The 24,337-nt window shown below is 40.2% G+C and overlaps 1 protein-coding gene across 1 annotated transcript in view; it reads right to left on the reverse strand.

Moving 5' to 3' along the window:
- The window catches only part of cntnap2a (contactin associated protein 2a), a 151,767-nt gene extending 145,616 nt beyond the window's left edge, over window positions 1-6,151 (reverse strand). The window contains exons 1-2 of the mRNA XM_030767534.1: window positions 6,144-6,151; window positions 4,372-4,481 (exon numbers count right to left, since the gene is read on the reverse strand). Of these exons, the coding sequence (XP_030623394.1) occupies window positions 4,372-4,481; window positions 6,144-6,151 (118 nt within the window). The remainder of the gene's footprint in view (window positions 1-4,371; window positions 4,482-6,143) is intronic.
- Window positions 6,152-24,337: the final 18,186 nt, after the last annotated feature.

Below are 24,337 nucleotides of genomic sequence, written 5' to 3' on the forward strand. Positions count from 1 at the left end.
GAATGAATAAACAGATTTAGGCAGTGGATTACAGAGGGAAGTGTCATCTTATGCCTTTTTTTTCTCTCTCTCTCTCTCTCTCTTTTTTGAGATGATATTTATCTGTGGAGTATGAAACATTACGAAAACCACTCACGGTGCACACAAAAGCTCCGAAAAAAAAAAACGGTAAATCAAACTTTTCCCCATTTTGCATGCACTGTAGCGAAGTCTGTTAAGCTCTTTTGCCGAACCCCAAAATGTTTTTGAAACTCTTTATTTGTTTATTTATATATTTTATTTATTTTGGACTTGGTTGGAGGAGAAAAGAGAACAAGGCAGACAGAAAAAGGACACAAGAGACTGGAAGGAGAAAAGACTGGTTTCGTTGGGACAGATATTTATTTCAACTCTGTCTCCATAAGCCTAACTGACAATGGAAGACTAATATAATAATAAAACTGGTCATTATACTCTACTAATTATTTCCAGTCCCCGTATTCTTTCCCTATTCACATATTGGATCCTGTGAGTATTTGATATAAAACCTATTTATTCGTGAAATGATAAAAAAGAATTAGCCAACATTGTGACAAAACAGTTCTGTGCAGTTAATAGGGTTATTATAAGACCAAAAAAAAAACCAAAAAACCATTAAGCATTCAAGTCTCCACTCGTCTCAAGCTGTCAGCACAGAAAACGCTGATAAATATGAGTCCTACATACAATTGATTTTGTGCCATCTCTGCTCTAGTTCCAGCTGGAAGATTGTGGTAAATTGACTCATCACTATGAATTCCTTGCATGGCCCCATGCATTTGCCAAACGTAACTCTTCTGAGTAATGTGTCATTGGCGAAGCCGGGGGGGGGGGGGGTGGGGGGGGGGGGGGGGGGGGGGGGGGGGGGGGGGGGGGGGGGGGGGGGGGGGGGGGGGGATCTGGTGCTGGCATATGGAGGGCTGGATTCTCTCATTAACAGCCACGGTCTTTTACGACGCTGCGCATTGGACTGCGGAAAATGAGACCACCTTTGTGACATCATCGGAGAGGGCATCCAGAAACCGTGCCAATCCCAGGGCAATGGGGGCCGCGCCTGGCCGCGTAGCCCGGACAGGCGGCTAGAGAGGGCCAGCGTAGTAACATATGCTGATAGACTGTCAAAATATGACACTCTCTAACCTCGGAATGCATCATGTTTTATACCGACTGCTCACTGATGCCACTTAGCAACGAAGGAAAACATGGATAAACAGCAAATTAGTCAGTGTTGTATGACCCCTGGTAGTGTTTATATTGTCCCATATGGCCCATTGTGGAAAAATATAAACATTATTACAGTACATTTAAGGATGGTAGATTGGCAGTATAAACTTTTTTGAAAAGATTATTACAACTCTATGTAAGTATAGACTTAATTAGAACACCTCGCATTGCTATTCATACACTGGAAATGTATTCTCCACAAGACATATGAAAACTTCATACTTCAGCCGGAGATTGAAGGCTACGGCCAACCCCAGTTCTTCTCTTCTCTAATGATTTAATGAGAATCTGCGGTAGATTGATGGCTGTGTTCTTCCCTCGCGGTGTCACGAACAACCAACCTGAGCGACACACGCATAACAAACAGAGCTCTGTTCCTCCAAAAGATTATAACTCTGCGAACACGCCTGATTTCTCCATGATGAAGAGAAATACACTTTTTTTCTTTGTGGAAATGTGAAAGCTGCGATGACACTCATAGTCCGTAAAGGGCAGAGAGAGACGAGGCAGGTCGATCCGAGCGTGGGTGTGTGTTGGCCTTTGGCAACTCGGTGAGGTGTTGGCAGGTCCATCTTACGCAAGAGGTGGAAAGTGTCGCGTTATGAAGTGTAACCATGTCTGTGTGACAAAGGGATTAACCTGCAGTGTGTGCGCGCGTGTGTGTGTGTGTGTGTGTTTGTCTGTCTGCGGGGGGGGGGGGGGGGGGGGGGGGGGGGGGGTGGTTGGTGGGTGAAAGTGGGGGGTACAGGTTGGGGAGTGAGGGTGGGGGTGGGGGGGTTGACAGGGAGGGGAAATGTGTGACTTCGTCAGCTCAGAAATCCCACAGGCGAGCCGCAGCTCAGCCCTGTCACAGCAAGGCCAGCCTGGCTGCCGACTGGTGATGGAGAGAGAGCCAGGGGCCACGTGCTATTGAATATTCCTATAATACCCTGTGGCCTTTACACAGAAAAGGCCACGTCTTATATCCACCTCTGCGGCTGGAAAAACCTTGTAATATAACCACCTTTCACTCATACAACGAGCCTGCTGACATTCAAAATGCGGCCACCCGTGGCATGACTATGTTGTCCAACACGCAACTTTATTAGCAAGATTTCATTTGATACTTGTCAGATGGAACGGCACAACTACTGACTCCATGTTTTGAAACGTTTCAAATTCTGCAGTTCTGTGAAAATAGAATATCTGTATTCCTACAGTAGATGTGAACTGTATTTCTGTTAAAAAGAACCTGTGTCAGAAACATGATTCAGAGAAAAAAAAAAAATCCCTCAGGCAACACCGGTATGTATGGTCTGACTCAGACCAGCTGCAGGGAATTACGTTATACTTTACTGGAAGGACATGACAGAGTGACGCCAATGCACCATGTTCATCGAGCACCCATGTATTACGCTGTTTAATGCTGTTACATCATCCCCAAAGTCTCAGAGGACACAGCAGAGTTCTTTGGAACGTCCCTTAACAAAGTATGAATGACTGTCGTCCACTTCTTTCCAGAATGTTCCAAACCCGGCATCAGGACATACGGACACGACGTTTTCCACGTCTTCTTCTTCTCTCATACCATCGCTCTGGCACGTTCGCAAACAAAGAGTTACAGCTCACAGCCGGACACAGGAAGACTCACTTCATTTGATTGCTGGCCTAAAAACATCTAAAAGTGGATGAAAAGGCTCAGGGGGGAGGGAAGAGATTTTCAAGCCATCTTGGGTGATTCTGTCTGTTTGTTTCTGTTATTATTATTTTCCATAAATCCTTCCTGTCGTGAAACTATATGCGAATTCTAAAACACAAATACAGGCTAGATGTTTTTTTGTTTTTTTTTTCCTGTCACACAAAGAAGAATAGTGACCAAATAGGGAGGAACTAAAGTTATTATTGTAACATAGATCAATCCAGTGTAATGTGCCTAGCTGAATAATCCGTGGGCTATTTGTCTGCCGTTACTGCTCTGAGGAAGATGTAATTGTTACTTAGCAACAACACTTGTCAGCAGCATAAGCAGAAGATTTCCTCAGGTGAAGTTACTTCTTTTTGCTCAACACCAAAAGATTAAGTAAAATTCTACCTATATAAGTCAATTTTTAAATAACCGTCCAAATATACATAGATATGTTTCAGAAAGGGCTGTTGAATAATACAGTTTTTTGTGGTGTTGGGCGAGGCCAGTGGTGTACAGCTTTGCTTCGTATCTTATGAATCCTGCACGTTGCGCCAATAACTGCCCTTCGGCGTGCGCTCGCATGCACCGCTGCTTCATTAACATCTGGCGGGCATCAAAATCACACCTCTGAGCAGAACTTAGCACGTTAGCTTTAGCAACCATACCAAATTCCAAATTAAAGCTCAGTCGCACATGCGGTGAGAATTTCACTCAGTTTTTTTTTTTTTTTCCCACCACAATACATAAAAAAAAGAAAAGAGAAAAAAATTTAACCTGCAAAATGTACTAAGCAGTGACGCTAAATGTATTGCAAAGTAAGGACACTTAGACCAACAGACTGCAAAAAGACAAAATAATAAAATCGACTTAATAAAAAATAAGCGTTGACTGAAAGGTTCCTTACAGACATTAAAAAAGTGGGGGAGAATTCTCACGGATCATTCATACTAAAATGACTTTTCACAAGGTGTGTGTGTGTGTGTATCAGCAGGCGCATGAAAATGTGTGCAGCTGTGCACATCTGTGAAAGAGAGCAAATCCAGCCTGTGCATGTGTGTGATGTATGTGATTAATCTAAAGCCCTGTAGCTGTATGTATTGGACATATTCCGTGCAATTAAGTGAGCTGTTCTTATTCACTCTACCACACAATGAAATTTCAGTAAAAATTTATTGTGGTAATGACTCACAAATGCAGTGCAGCACATGCATGCGTGTCGCATTCAGTCATATATAAGTGGAAGATGGTTGTGCAGCTGTGAAATTGAAGTTTATTAAAAAAAAAATAATAGTAATAAAATAAAAAATGACAGCAGCCTGAGTGAGGGTGGCTTAGTTCTTGGCTTCTCTTGTTTCCTGCCAGTCTGCAAATACTGAGTAAAGGTACAGGGCAGGTGAGGTGATGAAGAAATGTGTGTGTGTGTGTGTGTGTGTGTGTGTGTGTGTGTTTGTAAAGGTCATTACCTCCTCTCTTGTTTAGTTTGGCGAATCCAGGAGCATACCCACTGGTAAACACTGACGAGCTGGTGAAGGCATTGTGAGGGAGAGGCATCACCAAGGCTTCATCACATTTTCTGGATGCAAAAAAAAAGACAAGAAAAGAGGTGAGGTCTTGAGATGAAATCTAAAATTCACAAAAATGATTTCTGAAATATCATTTTCATTCTTCAGCTTTGGAATGCCAAAATGTTTTTGCCTAAAGGAACTGAGCTAATGCCCGTCCTGACTAAACAGCTGTTGAACATTCTGATAGATTTTTTTTTTTTTTTTGGTGACTTGCGGGTCAATTAACACGAGCGTTTTTTTATACGGTGGATTAAATATATTTATTAATCTGGCCTTGATGATGTTTCCTGTTAACCCTGCAATCAGAATCCCTTTTCTCAAGAGCGCAGAAGTTGAAACAGAAATGAAAAGGAAAGTTTAGTAGATGTCAAGTCTACCACACCTCACATCTGCATATCAGGCCAAGATTGTTTGGCCACCTGATAAATTTGGATGACTAACATCTATACGTTCCTGTATTGAGATAACAGTATGGTTCCTGTGACGTGTCCAGGAAAACAAAGAGCATTTCTGATGGAAGGCGTGCTTTCTCTTTGACCTTTTTCGCAAAGCATGTTTGAGAATACACAAGGAAGAACCTTTGTCATTCAAGGGATTTTGAACAATAATCATTAAAAAAAAAAAAAAAAATGAATACAGACAGATCCAAGCTGTAAATGAATCATGGGTGAACCGCAGTTTACAAACGTTATACGGTATCTTTAGTTAAAAAAGTGAAGCTACTTCCTCCAGTACATTAGCTTTTTAACTCTGTAGATGTTGTGGACTGTATCTACAGAGAACTGGGTGGGAGAGAGGCAGAGTTGGTTGTCAATCTTGCGTAGAGCTGAAGCAGGCTCTAATGAGTATCTGTCATGTTTCAACACGATTGATTTTACTTTTCCAAGGCTCAAAACGAACCACTCTCTTGACTCGGAGTACTGCACAGAAATGTATTTCCAGGGAAAGGCTGCATCAATGAGCATGTTTTCATCACTTTCATTTTAGACCACAAACATTTAAATGCAGAGAACAGACAGCCCTTACTTTACCTTTATAGATAATGGCACTCGAAAGCATTAAAAGGATTTTATTAAAGTCAAAGCAGCAACGGAACACAATAGAAGTAAAACTGCAATTCTAATTAGGTTTTCAAACCATTAATGCTATACAGACAGCTTGCGATATCAAGCACAAAAAAAAAAAAAAAAAAAGAAGAGAAAAAATAGCCAGAGAAAACATTAACATTAGCATAAGCAAATACACCCAAAACCTGGCACACCATCTAATTAAACACACTAGGTATACAACACGTATCGCTCTTCATGTAAAAGCACATAAGTTCAACAGAGTCAACACCCAAACACCACCTTTAGCATTTTCCATCTCATTATTTAGTCTCAAACGTTTCCTGGTAATGTTCTTCTCAAGCTAAGAGTGAATAAGTGTTAAGTGAGTTGAGAGTGAGTTGTCTCAGAGTTGAGAGACAAAGATTTGACAAAGATCAATTAATGTGAGTCTGTGTTATCATTAGATGACGCTCACTCTTAAACAGGCCCGAGAGGGACTCTGAGAAGGCTTTTTAAACCAAGCAGATATCTATCCATACATAAGTATCACTTCTCAGTGATATACTCTGTGGAGAGTCACGATTAGTTATTTTTGGTCCATAAGAAGGATGATTGTGGTACGAAACCATGTCGATAGAAATTATTCTGGATTTTCGCATTTACAGTATCAGTCACTGATTTTATATGAAAGCTAAAATATATAACAGAATTGAATTGAGACAGACAGACAGACAGACAGACAGATAGACAGACAGATAGATAGATAGATAGATAGATAGACAGATAGATAGATAGATAGATAGATAGATAGATAGATAGATAGATAGATAGATAGATAGATAGACAGATATGATTTTTCATTCACAGATGATTTGTTATTATTGTTAATCATTATACCTAAAGGTATAAATAGACTGCCAGTGATTAAAACAAAATTTGAAAGGAGAAGCAGGGAAATATCCTTTCGTGTTTGGTCAAGATCGTTTTTTTTACATAAACATATATAGGCACCTGCGTAGACTTCATGCTAGCAACATCACGTGGAGCAACATCAATAACGATGCGCGTCTTCAGATGTTCTAATCATGAGATATACTGGTATTTGTGAGATGTTTGTCTGCTCCAGCTCTGAACTGAATGAGACGTGATCTGGGTGTGTGAGCGTTCACAGAGCAGAAACGTCAGGAGCGGAGCTGACCGAGTCTGAATTGTGGTAAGTCACATTACGGAGAGAGATGCAAAGCTCTTTTCCAATCTCAATACAAATTTCACCATATTCCTCTGTGGAGGAAAAGGTGCTTGTATTGGATTTGCTAGTCTATCTGACATTTTCAGCTAAACAAACAGTCCTGTCGTGGACAAACAGTATTCTGTCTTTCTAGCGCTCAACATGAGGAGCCTCTGTAGAGGGATACCCCCCTCCCTTCCTCTTTTTTTTATCTATGTAATCCTTTAATACTTTTTGAAAAAAGAATGAGAGGAATTCAATGCTACTTAAATTCTGAAGGATGTGCTGACGTGCATAGAGTCTTGGCTGTTTCAATAAACAAACTCTTTATTCCATTATATTATATATATAAAAAAAAATGCTATGAAAAATAGAACTGAAGAGGAGCAGTAAAGCATATGCAGTTGGAGCAGAGAGGAAAGAAACTGACGAAGAAAATGAAAAAAGGTAATTACAGTGAATCCAAGAAACTTCTAGTTCCTTAACCAGTTCTGTTTGCCTGGTGCTTCTCACTGGTTTAAATGTGGATTCTTTAAATCGCCTTACAGCAATTATCAGTTTCCACATCGTGGAAAATCTCTGAGCTCTAATAATTCTGTCTTCGTGGCTGGCCTGCAGTGTGCAGTAAGGTGATATTCACCGGTGTGATCCCTGTGTGCAGGAAAGTGGCATTTGATTCACCTTGCCTGAGGAGCACATCACTGTAATAGCTAGCCTGTCCATTATCTGCAGTTACCTGATTCACCTCCATCTCTCTCGCTCTCTCTCTCTCTCTCTCTTTGTGAGACTGACTTCTCACAGCGGCACGTGACCCAGTCATGTGTGGAAAATTAATTTTCTTATTTCTTAAAAAAGAAACCTCTGCAGTCGTGTTATCATGACTGGATTTAGCCTGAAAAAAAAAAAGGTCTGAAAAGAGGCACTTTCCGGGTTTATTATTACTTATGACAATTGAATATGTCATACAAGATGTCATAACACAAACCAAACCTTTGAAAGAAACTAAAATGCTGGTACGTTCTTAAATTCTACAAGGCGAGAAATTTAGATGGTAAGATTTACCGCCTTAGAAAAAAAACAAAACAAGAGAGACAAGACTTCTACGTCTTCTTGATCTCTAACCAACAAAGAGATTAAGTTTAAATTTGACTTTTACAAACACCCCAGTTAAAATACAGAAAAATGATAGTGATGATGGAGTTTAAAAAATTTTTTTTTTCTCTTTCGAGCTTATAGTTGATGATTTTTTTTTTTTTTTTTTTGTCGGTCACTTTTTTCGTCTGTCACCTGCCTTTTTTTTTTCTCTTTGCCAAAAGAAAAAAAAAGTCTGAAGGAGCAATTTTAATCAATGTCACACATTGCCTGACTGCTCTGCCTGCATTCCCTTGATGTGATCAGACTCTGCAAAATCAAATCTGTTTTTCCCTCCGTCTAATTCAGTAAGCGCCTGATCAAGTCCGAACGGCTCCGGCTCTCAGCCGTATCCATGTACGCATTTTTTTCCCCCCTTTCTCTCCTTCACCGATATCTCGGGCATAGATGACGGATGCACTGCTGGGGAACTAAAAGCATTTCATATAATATTGCTGTCAAGGTAAATTCCCAGGCTGTGGAAGAAAAGTTGGAAGAAAATAATTACGGTAATTTCAAGGAAAAAGAAAAAAGAGCCCCGTCCTCTACAGTATGACAACCCTAACAATAGATTATTATCAAATAATTTCATCAGGGTTTTTTTTTTTTCTCTTTGCTACAATAGAAGCTTCCTTCCAACCACTGAGGGTCTGTCTTAAGGTTATAATTATTGAGATGTAATGAAATTTGAATAGGAAGTTCATAAATCTGATTCACAAAAGCAGTTGAGAATGTAAAACAGGGATATGGAATGACTACATGTAGAATTTTCATCAATGCATTGATGTCAATGACAGTCCCAGCACTATGGTGATAGAGAATGTACCTAGGTTTAAATTTGAAGACTGAAAGGACATACACTGTACTAAAAAACTCCACTAAAATGCACTAAAAACTACTAAACTGTACGAAAAACTGTACTAAACTAGACAAAATAAATCCAAACAGATTATTAACAGTTTAACATTTTAAAGGACGTTTTACTGAAATTTGTATGTTTTGAATACACATAAATACTGGTATCGACACCCCCTATATTTGCTTATACAAACAGTTTTTCATATATACAGACCCAACACCCCCCCCCCCCCCCCCCCCCCCCCAAAAAAAAGGACACAGTTCCAGGTTTAATATTTTTGAAACATCAGCCATCAAGATATGGTGTAAATATTTGCCTGAGGCAAACTTGGCTATTCCACCAAATTGCAAAAGCCCAGAAGGTGACCAGAGAAAACACTGACACACTTGACAAATGTCTCCTGTCAAAGTCTGTACCATTTCAATGCATGCACTCCAGCTGTAGGTGCCAAAATGTTCGACAAGGAGCATATGGAAAGGACTGGACACAACACTGTCTTGGAAGGACATCCAATATCCGGTTACGTGTGGATAACATCAAGAAATAAAAATTGTGTGCAAACTTCAAATAACTTGGAAGAGTATAAACTACAAAAACTGACACTTTCTTCCGTCACTTTCATGGAGCCCTAAATAAACATACACACGCATGCATGCACACATGCGTACACACACACACACACCTAGACACACGTATACACATATACATGCACATGCACACATGCACAATGTGAATTGATAGGTAGGCTCATCTGACATATAGGCTGATACATCGATTTATATGCATACAATACATTTCATTATAGAAATACAATTGTAAAATGACAAATTTAGACCATAATGAATTGATGCACTGCTTATAAAGGGTTAAGCAAATGAATTTAGGTACCCAGTTGTGTTTAATACTTTGCTCTCATAAGCATCTGATATCTGTGATATAACAATTTCATGACCCTAAAGTTTCCAATGAATATTAAATTGTATCCTATTTTGCAGCTTCTAAATTCTGCATTCCCATCTTTCAATAATGCCGGGATGACACACAGTTTGGCATGACATCCCATGTGTGAAATTGTTCCTTGGTCACTGTGTATAAATGAGATCTACAGAGATGGAATTAAACACAGCAGGGGTTGCACTGAAGAGGTGGAAGAGGGTAGCACAAATACCACAGACTGTCTCACTCACTCCCTCTCTCTCTCTCTCTCTCTCTCTCTCTCTCTCTCTCTCCAGGCTAGAAAATGAATCTCTCATTGTTTGACGGAACACAAGGAGGCATGCCATTCTCCATCAATGCCTAATAGCAATCAGGGGCTTTTTAGAGTTGTCTCGGCTCTGATTAATACTGGAGAGGAAACCTTTCCTAGGAACAAATAAGTCTCTTTCGAGATGTAGAGCTCTCTCTGCACCCCCAGATGACAGGCGGGGGGGGGGGGGAGAATGACGTCACTGCCAATCTGTTTGCCCAAGGTTGCAAAGTGGCCTGACTCCAGCTCTGACCCCACTCACTGAACCACAACGTGTTAAGCGTCTCCCTCTGCTTGATGCAGGAAAGACAAACAGTTGAACAGGCGGATAGAAACACTGTCCACAGTCTTTATAGACAGACAAACAGACAGATAGACAGATAGACAGATAGATAGATAGATAATACAAGCCAAGCCAACTACTGAAGGATCTAGTGTAAGTAACACAGTTTTTTTTAATCAGATCATTCTGAGGCATTCAGCAGCCTACAGTGACTGTGCGTGTAACACACTGTGTGGTGAGAATTAATGAATGAAACCTCTGGGAATTGAGGGAGGTTAGAAGACCAGAGCGGCTGAGTGGCTGTGGGAGACTGCTAATCACCCTACTGTGCTCGGACTGCTACTGCTCCCCCCCCCCCCCCTTTTTTGCATTCCTCTACTCAGCTCTCGCTCTCTCTACACGCCCCCCCCCCCCCCCCCCCGCCTCACCCCCCACCCGCCCGCTCTCTTTAGCCCAGAGCTACGCCACTGACAAGCCTGGGAGGTCTAAAGGGACTAAGCGTGCAAAGGCACTCACAGACTGATAACCTTAGCTGTCAAAGGATGACAGAAGCTGTTGTGTTTTTTCTCGGCCACCCAGGCTCCGTCACGTTCACATGATCATAAAAAACCTCTTGACAATCCCAAAAAATCAAATTAAAAAAAAAAAAAAAAAAAAAAGGGGTCAGGCCCCCACAAGCACAGCCTGCAAGACCTCGCGAACAACCTCTCTGCATGAGTGCCGTGAAGTAATTATATATCAATCACGAGTGTGGATATATCCAGAGACACTGAAAACACGAATCATTCAGTCTTAGGATGATGAAAGAGTTGGAGAATGAGGTTCTTACTGACTGCCTCACTTGTCAAAAGGGGTGGGGTGGGGGGTATCTCTAATGGGAGAAGTCCTGGCAAAAGCCGATTATTAATGAGTTAAATGACCAATTGCATCAGGGGGCCTTGGAGACTTGTACTCTATCTGTGATGAAAAATTCCAGATCTTATAATATTTATTAGAAAATTAGAGACATTTCTGTCAGATTCCAGTCCAAGCCTTGCAAAATAATTATTTAAGTCAGCAATACCCTGAAATACCCTGAAAGAATATCTGAGCATGAAAAAATATGAATCTGACATCAGTCAAAAAAAAAAAAGAGTCACATCATGTTTTTTTCAAGGCTGAATCTCATTGAGTAGTGTTCTGGGTTGAAAGTAATTAAAAGCCAGCTCCATTTTCTAATAACCTTCATGGAGGCTGACCCACAGTCCTGATCTATTAGGGGAGTGTTTTCCCACGGAGCAAGGTCCTCACAGGTTAATTGGAGATGGAAGCTTGTTAAGCTTCTGTTGAAATAAAGAACACCATGAGCCAATCGGCTTCCCAATTACAGCCGCATTCTCAAAAGGGGGACGACACAAAAACTTGAGATTTATTTTATGTTATTTAAATTACCAAAAGCTCACAATTAGACATTTACATAAAACTCTAAAAACTTGGGTCATAAATAGACTACCTATATATGAGTGTGTTTGTTATTTAGGTCGAAAAGTCGTTGAGCACACCCCCCCCCCCCCCCCCCCCACCCGTTCTTCCACGACACTTGTTAGAGGGGGAAAGAACAAAGCCATGGGCAGCCAAGCACATCTAAAGAAAAAGAAAAAAAAAAAAAAAAAAGCAAAAACGGAGTTAATTGGAGACATCTCCAGTGGTTGCCTTACAATCTCTGATGACCAGCTCCTCCTTTTCTCGCAGAGTCCTGCAAGGACTCCACAGGCTGGTGTGCAAACAAACACTTACATTATTAACCAAGCACAGTCCTGCCAGGACCTTACAGTCCCGTATCCAAACACTAACCTTACCAAGTATGCACAGTCCTGCCGGGACCTTATCGTCCCGTATCCAAACACTAACCTTACCAAGTATGCACAGTCCTGCCAGGACCTTACGGTCCCGTATCCAAACACTAACATTACCAAGCATGCACAGTCCTGCCGGGACCTTATACTCCCGTATCCAAACACTAACCTTACCAAGCATGCACAGTCCTGCTGGGACCTTATACTCCCGTATCCAAACACTAACCTTACCAAGTATGCACAGTCCTGCCGGGACCTTACAATGCCGTATCCAAACACTAACCTTACCAAGTATGCACAGTCCTGCCGGGACCTTAAAGTCTTGTATCCAAACACTAACCTTACCAAGTATGCACAGTCCTGCTGGGACCTTACAATGCCGTATCCAAACACTAACCTTACCAAGTATGCACAGTCCTGCTGGGACCTTATACTCCCGTATCCAAACACTAACCTTACCAAGTATGCACAGTCCTGCCGGGACCTTAAAGTCTTGTATGCAAACACTAACCTTTCCAACCTAAATTAGCTCTTATCGAACCACTATTGCCAAAAAAAAAAAAAAAAAAAATTGCCACTACATTAAAAATAGAGTCAAGACCCCTCTCGTCAAGACAAAGACCAAGTCTTACATTCTGTGTTCATAACAGTGACTTATTTTGACAGTGGAGCATTCTTCAATAGTTAAATGAACAAGAGACACATTAGCAAATGGATTGTGAACAAATCTAGACCCAAAACGTGAACAGGAACTGTAGTGGTTTTACTGGCCAGAGAGGAGCTAATGGCTTTACAGTGTACCAGAACTCCCCATTGTGGAAGCCATTAGCACAAGATTAATTAGACGCAAGCCCCATTTTCTTTATACGTCTTCAAAATTTCATGAAGTAATTGTGGCATGTAAAATTACACTAATTACATTTCAGGAGAATAGTAAATCAAAATTATAACGCAGACTAATAGGACACCAAAATTCTCATTAAAATCTTTGACAGTGGAGGCTGAATGTCAAACAACAAAGCAACAGCTACATTTGGGTGATGAAGAAAGGTTCACAAAAGTGCCCGATATGCACATACATATACAAATACACACGCACACGCACACACACAAACATACACATGCACACACACAGAGGATTAAAATGGCATTTTAAATCCTGTCCCTTTATATTTTTCAAGTAAAATTAGGGTCCTCGTATTCCGCTAAGTACGAACGTGCATCTATAGCTGAAGTAGCTAACATGGAAAATGGAGAAAGGAGCGTGTTAAGTTTTTGTCCTGTATGCGCTCCAGGTCCGTTCAGCTTCCCAGACCAGGGAAGGGAGCCCATTCACGGACACCATCCGTATTTTGGCCGCGTTCCCACTCGGTCCAGCTGCCAGTGCTAGCAGGTATAGTCATTTGTTCTGGCCACCTGCTACTGTATGTAGCAGCCTATTTCATCTCGTTTTGGCCGATAAAAGATAACCTTATACGGCTGAGCTCGACACGCTGCACAATGCAAATGAATATTGGCCGTTTTCTTTACTTTTCTTTTTCTTTTTTTTTTGATGGTGAAATAGTTTCTGAATACAATAAACGGAGGGGGGAAAAATGGCCTTGGTGAAGAACGAGACCTCTCTTTTGCACAGTCAGGATTTTCTGAACAGTTGATAATACCGTCTGAAGTTATTTAATTAAGGGGAACTAAGGCAGCTGTGATCACTCAGGAGTTGTCTCCGGATTATTTCTCTACCCTTCAGTCAAAGCCACGTCAAACACAGTCTACGGCTGTTGAAGAAAAAAAAAAAAACCAAAAAAAAAAAAAAAAAACCCACAATCCACAGGGAGAGCGAAGGAGACAATTAGACAACCGTAATTCCATTAACGCATTTCTGTTACCTGTGTCTGTCTTTGACTTTCTTACCCCGTCGACGTATTAAAAACATGATAAGTTTTGACATATCATATGTTTACTAATAGGCTTTAGTGTAAGAATGGACTTCGTGACCCGTAAGTCCCGTGTCATTTATTAAGTGCAGTCTGTACTCTGTTCCACTTAATTGGTCTCCTCCTCAGAGGTGTTAGGGTCTGGAGAGACGTAGCTAAATTTAAATTAGGTACACATATTTGAAAATAATTAATTCCCCATTGTTCTTGGCACTGCTACCAGTTTTCTTTCCCAAGTTCTCTGGGCCTTGAAAGGGCTTAAATTAATGAAAACATCGGCAGTGAAGTATACGTGTGTCACTCCGTCTCCCTCTCTCTCTTTCTCTGGCTGTTTGTGTGTGTGTGTGTGTGTGTGTGTGTGTGTGTGTGTGAGTGCAGAGAGCCACAGTTAAGCTTTGCCAGTGCGGTAGCTCTCCAGAGGGTAGTCACAGACTTTGCAGCCACACACACACACAGACACACACACACGCACACGCACAGACACAGACACACACGCACACACACACACACACAGACACAGACACACACGCACACTCCTCGCTGGCTGTCTCCTCTTCTCCTTCACTGCAGCTACCTGCTGATTGATAGAGCTGCAGATCCCGGCTGCTGCAGTGCCTTCACCAGATACTGAACCGACTTTAGAGAGCCCAGCGGTCCAGCTGGTTCTAGTCACATAAGCCGGGTGTCATTCAATATCACTCCCAATCAGGTCATTTCATGCCACCTGCAGACTGCCTTTTTTTTCTGTATGGGAAGTTTAGCAATGTGGCAAGATTATTAAAGACTGTGATAGGGGAGGTGGCTTGACAACAGATCCGTTGATCTGATTCTGTTACACTCTTAAATCCCCGTGTAACTAACTAGTCTATAAACTCGAGTTAGTGAAGCAATAGTCCCCCGCCCCCCCACCCAAACCAGTTGGTAACCGCTGTACCTTTCAAATCTCAAAGTTTCTGTTCTTTTCTCTCCCCATCCCTGTTTTTAACAGTCGCTTCATGTCACTCCGAGAAAATTCTGCCAGTCTTTTCTTCATACTTCATTTGAACCATGCATGTGAGCCGTGTTTGTGCATTGGCGATGCCGGAGTGTCAGTGTGTTTAGTCATTCAGAAAGCTTGTCCAGGGAATGAGGCAGAGGCCTGGGTATGAGGGAGATGAAAGCCCTGTCCACTCCTGCCCTGGAGGCCCCTGAATTTCTGCCTGTCGTCTCAGGTTTTCTTTCACTGGATTCATCAATCTTGCATTCAAAAGTATTTATATTCAGCTCTTGCATTATACCAGAATCACTAATATTCTCACACAGATGTCGAGTAATTATGAAATTATATACATAGTTATAAAAGTAAATATGGTTGTTAGCTTGGTGGGCGTGTAGTGAATTTGCAGATAGGATATATGTATATGTATATATCCTCTGAGGCAATGAATTTACACGACATAGATGGTCTCCCTTCTCCTATCTGCAAAAGTCACTGCACGCCCACCAAGCAAACAACCATATTTGCTTTTGTAACTCTGGGCTTTTAATCCTCCTCTTTCATTGCAAAATCCAAAGTCTGTCACTGTCTAGTCAGTTCTACACACACACACACACACACACACAAGTTTGTACTCATATCATAATGGGGACTTCCCATTAGTTCCCATTATCCTGTAACTAAAGAATACTAACCTATCCCTTTACCTAATCCTAACCTTAACCTTAACCAAAGAAATCTTTTGACCCTTTGTTCTCCTAGTGGGGACCAGCATATTGTTCCCCACCGGGCACTTTTGTCAGATTATGCTATTTTACTGGTCCCCAGAACCATACCAATACATGCACGCACACACACACACACACACACACAACCTTACTCATTGCCCTGTTACATGCATATTTTCAAGGATTCCAGAAAAATGTTTTAAAGGAATTCAACACTGTACTCTGATCAATCCTCTGTCAGTGTTGGAGGCAAATCATCCAGTTTCAACCCAAATATTTCAGAAGGACAGCATACAACCATTGTTCTCCATAGTTTAATGTTTAATAGTTATATGGCTTGGACATAGAGTGCGAGTCCTTGTGTGGAAATCTGCAGTAACTAACTCACAAAAAAGGGATTTAAAAAGGCCTATGTGTAACGTAATCTAATCTGAGAAGATTTCATTTTGAGATTTTAATTTTGTGCAGCTTTTGTGTGCACTAACTGAATTTAACCAAAAAGATGAATGTAGTCGATTCAGTTACCAAGTACTACGCAAGTTCCATTTTCTTGAGGCGAGCAGGATGACAAATGATAAATTCACACAACTTTGATCTGACTTTTGATCCAACATCAAAAAAAAAAAAAAACTTGAGTGAACAGAATTCTCAAAAAACAAACAAATGAATAAATAAATAAAAAATCTCCAAGACTCAAGCTAACCTGTGGCACAGCATAGTCATCTACTTGAAACTCTTATTCTTTTTGAATTGTTGGAGCTTTCTGAGCGTTTGAAGCGTAACTGCAAAGCATTATAGAGGAGAAGAGAAACCGGAGCTTGACCTAAGCTTGAGTAATTTTAGCTTGGAGTAGATTAGGTTATTCTGAGCATAGCTTTTATGATGCAGGGTACTGGGGAGTGTCATTTGCTCCATCCTCTCATGGCACTCCGGTTCCGCCCACAAACATCTGCTACGTGCATCCATCACTAGTAATGGAGTCATCGCCAGAGACCTGGGACCACAATCCGGCACAGGAACACTCTAAACGTGTTCTGCTTCCCAAGCAGACCGGTGCCGACCCGACGAGAGACGACGCGAGGTATTTATATTTCTAGGGCTGCATAATCGCTGTGTTATGGCCGAACCTGTCGGGTCAAAAAGGGAAGAGTTTTATAAATCCGAAAAACGCTCGAGCGAACAGATGCAGCGCGTTTGTTAATGCGAGGCGGGGCCGGGACAGCCACACGGGCAGGTAACGAGGCCGAATGTCTGGTGCCGTGGGGACGGAGGAAAAAAAAAAAAAAAAGACACCAGCCTGACCTTGAGGAAATGTCAAATTTAGCGTTGAACTGTTTGGGAAATCGGTGCTTGTTTTGTCATTTCATGTTGGCTTCCAAGGAGACTGACAAACAGAAAAAATAGACTGTTTGTAGTGTTTTTTTTTTGTTTTTTTTTAAATTTGCATTAACTGAGAATGGCCTTGACCACATTAAGTTACAGTCAGAAGTGGAATTGTGGGAGGCCAGTATGTTGTGTATGTCGAGTATGTTGTATAATTTGAATTCTAGCAAATACATTCAGTTTCAGCAGACAGACTAGAATCTGGGAACAGAGCAGAGTGGATTTGAAGCGATAGTGGAGGGAGTTAGAAGAATTAGAATGAAATCCAAAGCCAGCTGGTAGTCAGACTTATCGAGTCCTTTAAGAGTTGACTGAACACTGATTCATGTCAGTCAATGTGTATATATATATATATATATATATATATATATATGTCAAGGCCATTTCACAGTATACACTATACAAACATCTCTTTTTTGTACATATGCACAAGTATTTCAGAATTTTTTTCTCATTACAAGCGGAGATTAGGTAGGAGGAGAATTAAAGTAAGGATAACGATTTAATGTACTGTTTAAAACCAACTGATTTTCATACTACTGCATACAAGGCACTAAAGCAATTTAATGATTGGTGATTTCTGTGTGGCAGAAAAGATACAGCTTGAGGTTTGGGACTGTAAAGTAAGTAGTCCTTCGTTTAGACAGATGTTCACAGGTTTTGACGCGTCTACCTAATTAAAAGCACAAAGACTTGTGGCATTGAGGTGATAATGTTCATTTTAGACTGACAAACAAAGAAAGAGAACATAAAGAACATACAGTGCATGTCAGGATATGAGGGCTACGTTCTCTACAGACGTAAATAATGAGTACATTAGGCTAAGCTCTGAGCTGAGCTGAATCGTTGCATCAGGTCTGCAGCAGGTGAAGGTAAATTATACCCAGTAGACCAGGTCTATTGAGCCACCTTTTACCTTCAGGATTCTCTGGATTGATTAATTATGCCTGATTACAGCCTGCAGGACCCGCTTGATGGTCATAAAGACCTTTTGCGATTATTAGCTTGTGGAGGAATGCTCGTTAAATAAATGAAAAGATCACTACCTGTCATTAACTAGTTAGCATGCAGATCCAACAATGCACATTAAATTAGCATCTATCTATCTGTCTATCTATCTATCAATGTGCGGACGTGTGTGCGTGCAAGTGTGTGTGTGTGTGTGAGAGAGAGAGAGAGAGAGAGTGTGTGTGTGTAAAAGTGAATTTCACACAATAAGAAAAGTTTGGCAAAATGTGTGCGTGTTTAAATTCTTGTTGTGAGGGTACTAAAAACAAAAACTTTTTTTCTTTTCTTTTCTTTTCTTTCTTTTTTTTTTTTTAACTCTGTCCACATTACACTTGAGCATTTGGTTTGATTGCCATGCTTACTTACATTTGTTTACATATACATAGTACCGGGTGTGAAGCCTGAATTACAAAATAATTTAATGTTGAACTAGCCAGAGGCAGTGCCATTTAAAATCTTTAAATGTTTTCTGCAGTAAATACAGAAGATTGATTGACTCTACACTTTTTAAAAGCCCCAGGCTATTTCCACAAGAAATGCAATTCTGAGAGGTAATTATTTCCCATGGATCTGCATTGTTTTCTTGTATAATGTAGCCAATATGCCTATTTGTTTTCCCAACGCTTTGCTACCTGCATAGAGGCCATGAAGGTGTGAGTGTTGTTTTTATTTATTTATTTATTTATTTATTTTTAAATTCAGAGTAATTACAATGTTTCTCACAGATGGTGACCTCCCCTTTTTAACAAATACTAGAAATTTGCCTTCTGCTTTTACAGTTTGAAGAGGACAGCTGTGAACAAGGGGATTAATCTTTGAGCCAGGACACCTTTTGAAAACGAATGATCTGGCAAAACGGAGGGGGAAAAAAAAAGAAGAGCTGTTTCAAAAGGACTTGTGATGTTGCCCTGAAGTTTTGCTAGATGTCAGTGAAGGAAAATCTACAGTTTCTTTCCAAAAGAGACATTTTCAAAGAACACTACCCGATGCAGTGACAGTAGAGACCTGTAAACTTAAATGAATTCAATCTCAGATATCCTGGGTGCAAATATGAACAAAATGAACTGTATTCCCTATCGGAGGAAATACACACACCCGGTAATGTTCTGAAGGAAATGTCTGTTTTTTTTTCTTCACTCTGATGAAGGACAAAGCCCATTAGACCATGCCAAAACCATTTTCCATGTTGACTGAAGACTGCATGCATTCATTTGGTTTGACTTGTGCATCAGGTTTGAAACACTTCTATCTGTCTTAGCACAGTTATTCTCCAGCTGGAAATGCTGGAGTCCAGCAGACTGTGACTCAGAATTATCATTATGCAAAGTTTGACTGGACTGCTGTTATCTGAAAGTGATGAATGTAATTTGTTGCTACTTTTAAACAGTCATACATTCTCTGGATATCTGAAGCTGCTGATTAATCTTCATCGCTTTGATGAGATGTGGATTTGTTGTCGTATGTCAATTTTGAATAAAGAAAACGCTAAGCGTACATCAGTCTTTTGAAACATTATTACATCTTCAGAACGATTCATCTCTCTCAGGAGCAACGTAGATAAAGTGTTGAATGACAATGTTTACAAGAGAAAATTTACCAGGCTAACAATACACGACCAATCATTGTGATGTCAATGCAGTAAACATCAAACTGCGATGCTTTAATGCGTAAAGCCATATTTAATCATGCTGTCCGTGCTGATGGAGTCATTCAAGGTTTAGATCCAATTCCTGAAATGTGTGAAAAAAAAAAGACACCCAGGCCAGTGGATATAACACTGGTAAAATTTTAAAAAATGCAGAAAAAGACCACAACCAGACTTTTCCTTATTCCCTGTTCCATTATCCTTGTCAAACCACAATGTAAAAAAAAAAAAAAGTTCATAAATGTTAAGCATAGATAAAAAGAGGAACCAGCTGAATGGGAAATTGTATGGGAGAATATATCAAGTTTTTCAAAGAATGCAAACCACTAATTTGTCAACAGACCTGCTGCTGATAAATCTGGACATCGCTTTTAAGATACAACACCAAGACAAACCCAGCCTCCTAAATGCAATACAAGAAAACATCAATGCCCTGGTACGCTTAAGCATGTTATTTACGCCATATTATTATTATTTTCCCCCTGGAACACAAATACTGCCTGTTAATGATAGTGCTTCTTAATGATAATTCCGAACTGCAATTTACTGACAGACGGTTATGGCTTTATCATCCTGGTCTGACTGCAGCAGGAAAAAGTAACATAATTGCTTGTCTGTGACTCCCACCACACAAGTTGTTCATAAAGAAACGGTTTCTGCATTTTTAGGAGGTCATTATGAAGGAAAATTTCTATCGCTCGAGTAAACAAAGCTGAGACTCTCACATTAGGCCCAGCGGAGGGATAGATGCTGATGTCAGGCGAGATATTTCTGGAGAAAATTGGAAGGAAAGGAGGTAGGAGGTGGAAGATACACCTCTCGTCTTTTAAGTCCTGTCGCATGTGCATGTGTGTTGATCTACCATTAATGACTGTTTCCCTACGATTACTTTGAACGAGCAAAGAATGGAAAAGTCACGAAAATATCACAAAGCCAGGAGTGCGGATTACAAGATGTAAATCGATGCGAGATCATTGTGCGATTCAGACTTGTCTGGGCTGATAATTAAAAGGGGGGGGGGGGGGGGGAGTATGAACTTTTTTTTTTTTTTTTTTGCATGAAAGGAACTGCCATTCTTATTCAGTGGTAAAGTAGTGCTTATGGTATTGGAAAGGTAAACCGTTACATAAGACTGTTGGAAATCAAACCAAGAAAAAGACCTTGACTCAAGAAGACATCTGTTCATCATTATTTTAAATTAGTGGAGAAATACATTATGAGAGCAAAAAAAAAAAAAAAAAACACGCACACGAAAGTTCCAAAGAGTGAAGTGGTTGGGCACGCAGTCTGTTTCAAAAGAAAACGTCCTTGCTTTCATTCAGTCTCTGGGGGGGACTGTTCACATTTTTTTCTTCTACATGGTTCAGTCAAACACAATGTAATCCTGGTCAGTGGTCCTTGGAATAAAGGTCTGTGAGCCTGGTGGAAGATGAATTCTCGGTAAGAGATACATTCTCCTCAGTTCTGCTTTATGAGGAGAAATTTTCAGAATCTGAGATCAGATTATAGACTTTTGGACTAAGGTGTCTCACACATGCTTCTGATGGGCAATTCAGTATCCAATGTTGGCTAGTTTTCCCAAAACGCCTCTCTGATGAAGAGTGCACTTGCTTTTACCATCTTTACTCCAAAAAAAAAAAAAAAACGTACACAACAGCCCATGGGTAGAAGCGTACTTAATATCCAATTTATTACATTTAATTTTCACAATTAAAAAAAAAATAAATGAGATTGTTGAAAACAAATTGGCTCAAACAACAAGTAACACCAACAAAAGATCAATACGCGCTTGCTACAATTAAGAACAATCAATTGCTCTGTTCTTCACCAAAAAAAAAAAAAAAAAAAGAAATTATTCATTTACTGAGACTGTACTCCAGTGTAATCCAGTGATTAATGAAATATTGAGCTCTTAATTTAATTACACATTGTATGTTCCTGACGAAATGAGGACATACATTTTTATATATTTTGCTCATATGAAACACTCCCCCTGTAAACCATTTTTTAGCATCAGTACTAGTACAACCCCACAGTGTAATGAGGAGGTTCTTGGAGGGTGATATAATTCTCTGCAAGGACCAAGCACCATGGAAATGAACCTTTATCCAATATTATGGTATTTCAATTGCTGAGTGAAAATCCTCTCTCAGAAGTCATGGCTGAGTTTTTTTTTTTTTTTTCCCTCATCAGCTGAGGACTCCCCTACAGATTCACAGAATTCCACACACGAGCCTTCGTTTACCGATATACTGTGGAGAGGATTAAACACAGTCCAAAATAAGAAATAAATAAATTGCAGAGGTGTGCTGTTAGATTCATCCAACTAATTGAGAGGCGTAAGCTTATTGTGAGCGCCATACAAAAAGTGATAAAAACATTGAAGACATACCTCAGAATGCTCAAAGTAATCCCAAATGAATCACAGAATGCTCAAATTAATCGCGTTCTGTCTACACGAACAATGAACAATAAACATAAATCAGGTGGTACACATATGGAACAATCTATCCCTCTCTCAGAATGCATCGGTGCATTCCAAAGTACCACATCAAAAAAACACTCGCGGTATACGTTTATATGTCAGATCCTAGACGTGCATATGTGTAATATGAAGATGTGAAGTGGAATATGGTCTACAACCAAGCCCTCTGAAGTCAATGGGCCCGAACGTCCTTTCAAAGCATTCTCTCAGATGTCTGATTTTTTTTATTCCCTCTTTCTCTGTTTCCTGCATATTTATTTATTTATTTATTTTGGAGGAAATAGCACCCATCCTCCCTATGTGCCAGTGGTCTGACAGGAGAATGTCAACTGTTTTCCCCCAGCTGCAAGGAGAGTCTAGCATCTCTCTCTTCCTCTGTCATTCTGACAGCTGAGAGTGGAAGAGAAGAGGAAGAAAAAAAAAAAACAGAAGAAGAAAACAGAAAGAAACAGGTGACGCCAGACAACTGAAGCTATCAAAGAAAAAGAGAAGAGGGGATCTCCACCTGAGATTCATTCTTACTTTGCATCTGAGAGACAGATTTCTCAAAGATGAAACATGTTTTCTTCCATCCCTGAAGTTCAGGCAGGCTTCCTCACTCTCTCTCTCTGTCTCTCTGTCTCTGTGTATGTGTGTGTGTGTGTGTGTGTCTGTTGAATGTCAGTACGTGTGAATGTGAGAGATTGGGTTGTGCCGTCCTGCTATAAGTGCCTATGGGGAAAACTGGCACTGAGTGCGACCTCCCTTAACTGAGCGACTGCATTGAGACCTTTCATCTTCTCTAAATGACATAGCCGGTCTTAAATAAAGCATGAACAACTTCGACACCATCACCTCTCCTCCTCTCTCATCTCTTCCTTCATGCAGCTGCTGAAGTCCTGACGTGTTTCTTGGACTCTCTCTTTTTATGTTTCAGAAAAGATTCTTTAGATGTTCCACAAAAGTCTTTGAATGTGCACACATTATAAGGGATCTATATATGATGCATGTGCATGAATGAAAAAAATAAATAAATAAAACAAAACAAAATCGAATCTAGGAGATATTCAGTAATCCAGAAAACAACAGATGGGGATTATAATTGTAAAGTATGTATGCAGTTAAAGGAGGAGCTTAGCGTTAACATTCACTTCACCCTTGTATTTTTTTCCGGAGTCTGGAGATAGCTGTCAGGGATTTTTTTCTGCATCGACTAAAAGTAAAAATATCAAAACCAGTCAGACATCTCTGCATGTGGCATGTTGATATGAGAACGCATTTTGTTCTTTTTTCTTTTCTTTTTTTTTTTTTTTTTTTCAAAAGTTTGGGTCTCCAAAAATAGTATAAAGTCTCACTGTGGTTTGATTTTACTGACAGATGATAAAACACTACCCTGCACTAACATAACCGTAACTGCCTATATTACGTAATACTACTGATAAGTGTACTTTATCATAATGTAGACTGCACTCAGTAGCCAATATGACTGAGAAAAAAACAAAACAAAACAGTGAAAACAGAGGAAAAAAAAAAAAAAAAAAACACCCACACACACACACCCCCACACACACAGAGTGGGATGGTCTTGAATGGCTAGTTGACTGCTTGGTAAAGGATCTGTGCTCAGGCAGACAGGAGAGAGGTCAGCCGTGCGCTAGGCACACTGCTGGTGACAATCAGTCTCACTGTGCCTCAGCTTACAAAAATGAAGGAGATTTATGATCATACTTCAGGACCTTTTTTTTTTTTTCCTTTTTCAACATCTTCTCCTTTCTTTTCAGAGATTTCCCTCACCAGTCAGTCAGAGAGACAAATGTTTCCATTCAAAGACCTACTCTGATTATTTTGAACATCTTTAAGGATTCATATGGCTTGAACAAAACGCCAGGACACACGTAATTACTTTCATAGGCTTTGCATGTTCTTCTAACTGAAACAGAGAATACTGTTGTTGGTCATAGGAAATGAGAAAAATAAAGCCATCTAAGGAGGATATCAAAATTTCATTTTCGTTAAACACACAACAGAATATACATTATATCCTGTATCTACTAAAAAGATACCATGCTTGCACTCATTTTATGAGCAAATGGTAGAC

This window comes from Chanos chanos, chromosome 3 (assembly GCF_902362185.1).
Source record: "Chanos chanos chromosome 3, fChaCha1.1, whole genome shotgun sequence".
Taxonomy (NCBI): Eukaryota; Metazoa; Chordata; class Actinopteri; order Gonorynchiformes; family Chanidae; genus Chanos; species Chanos chanos.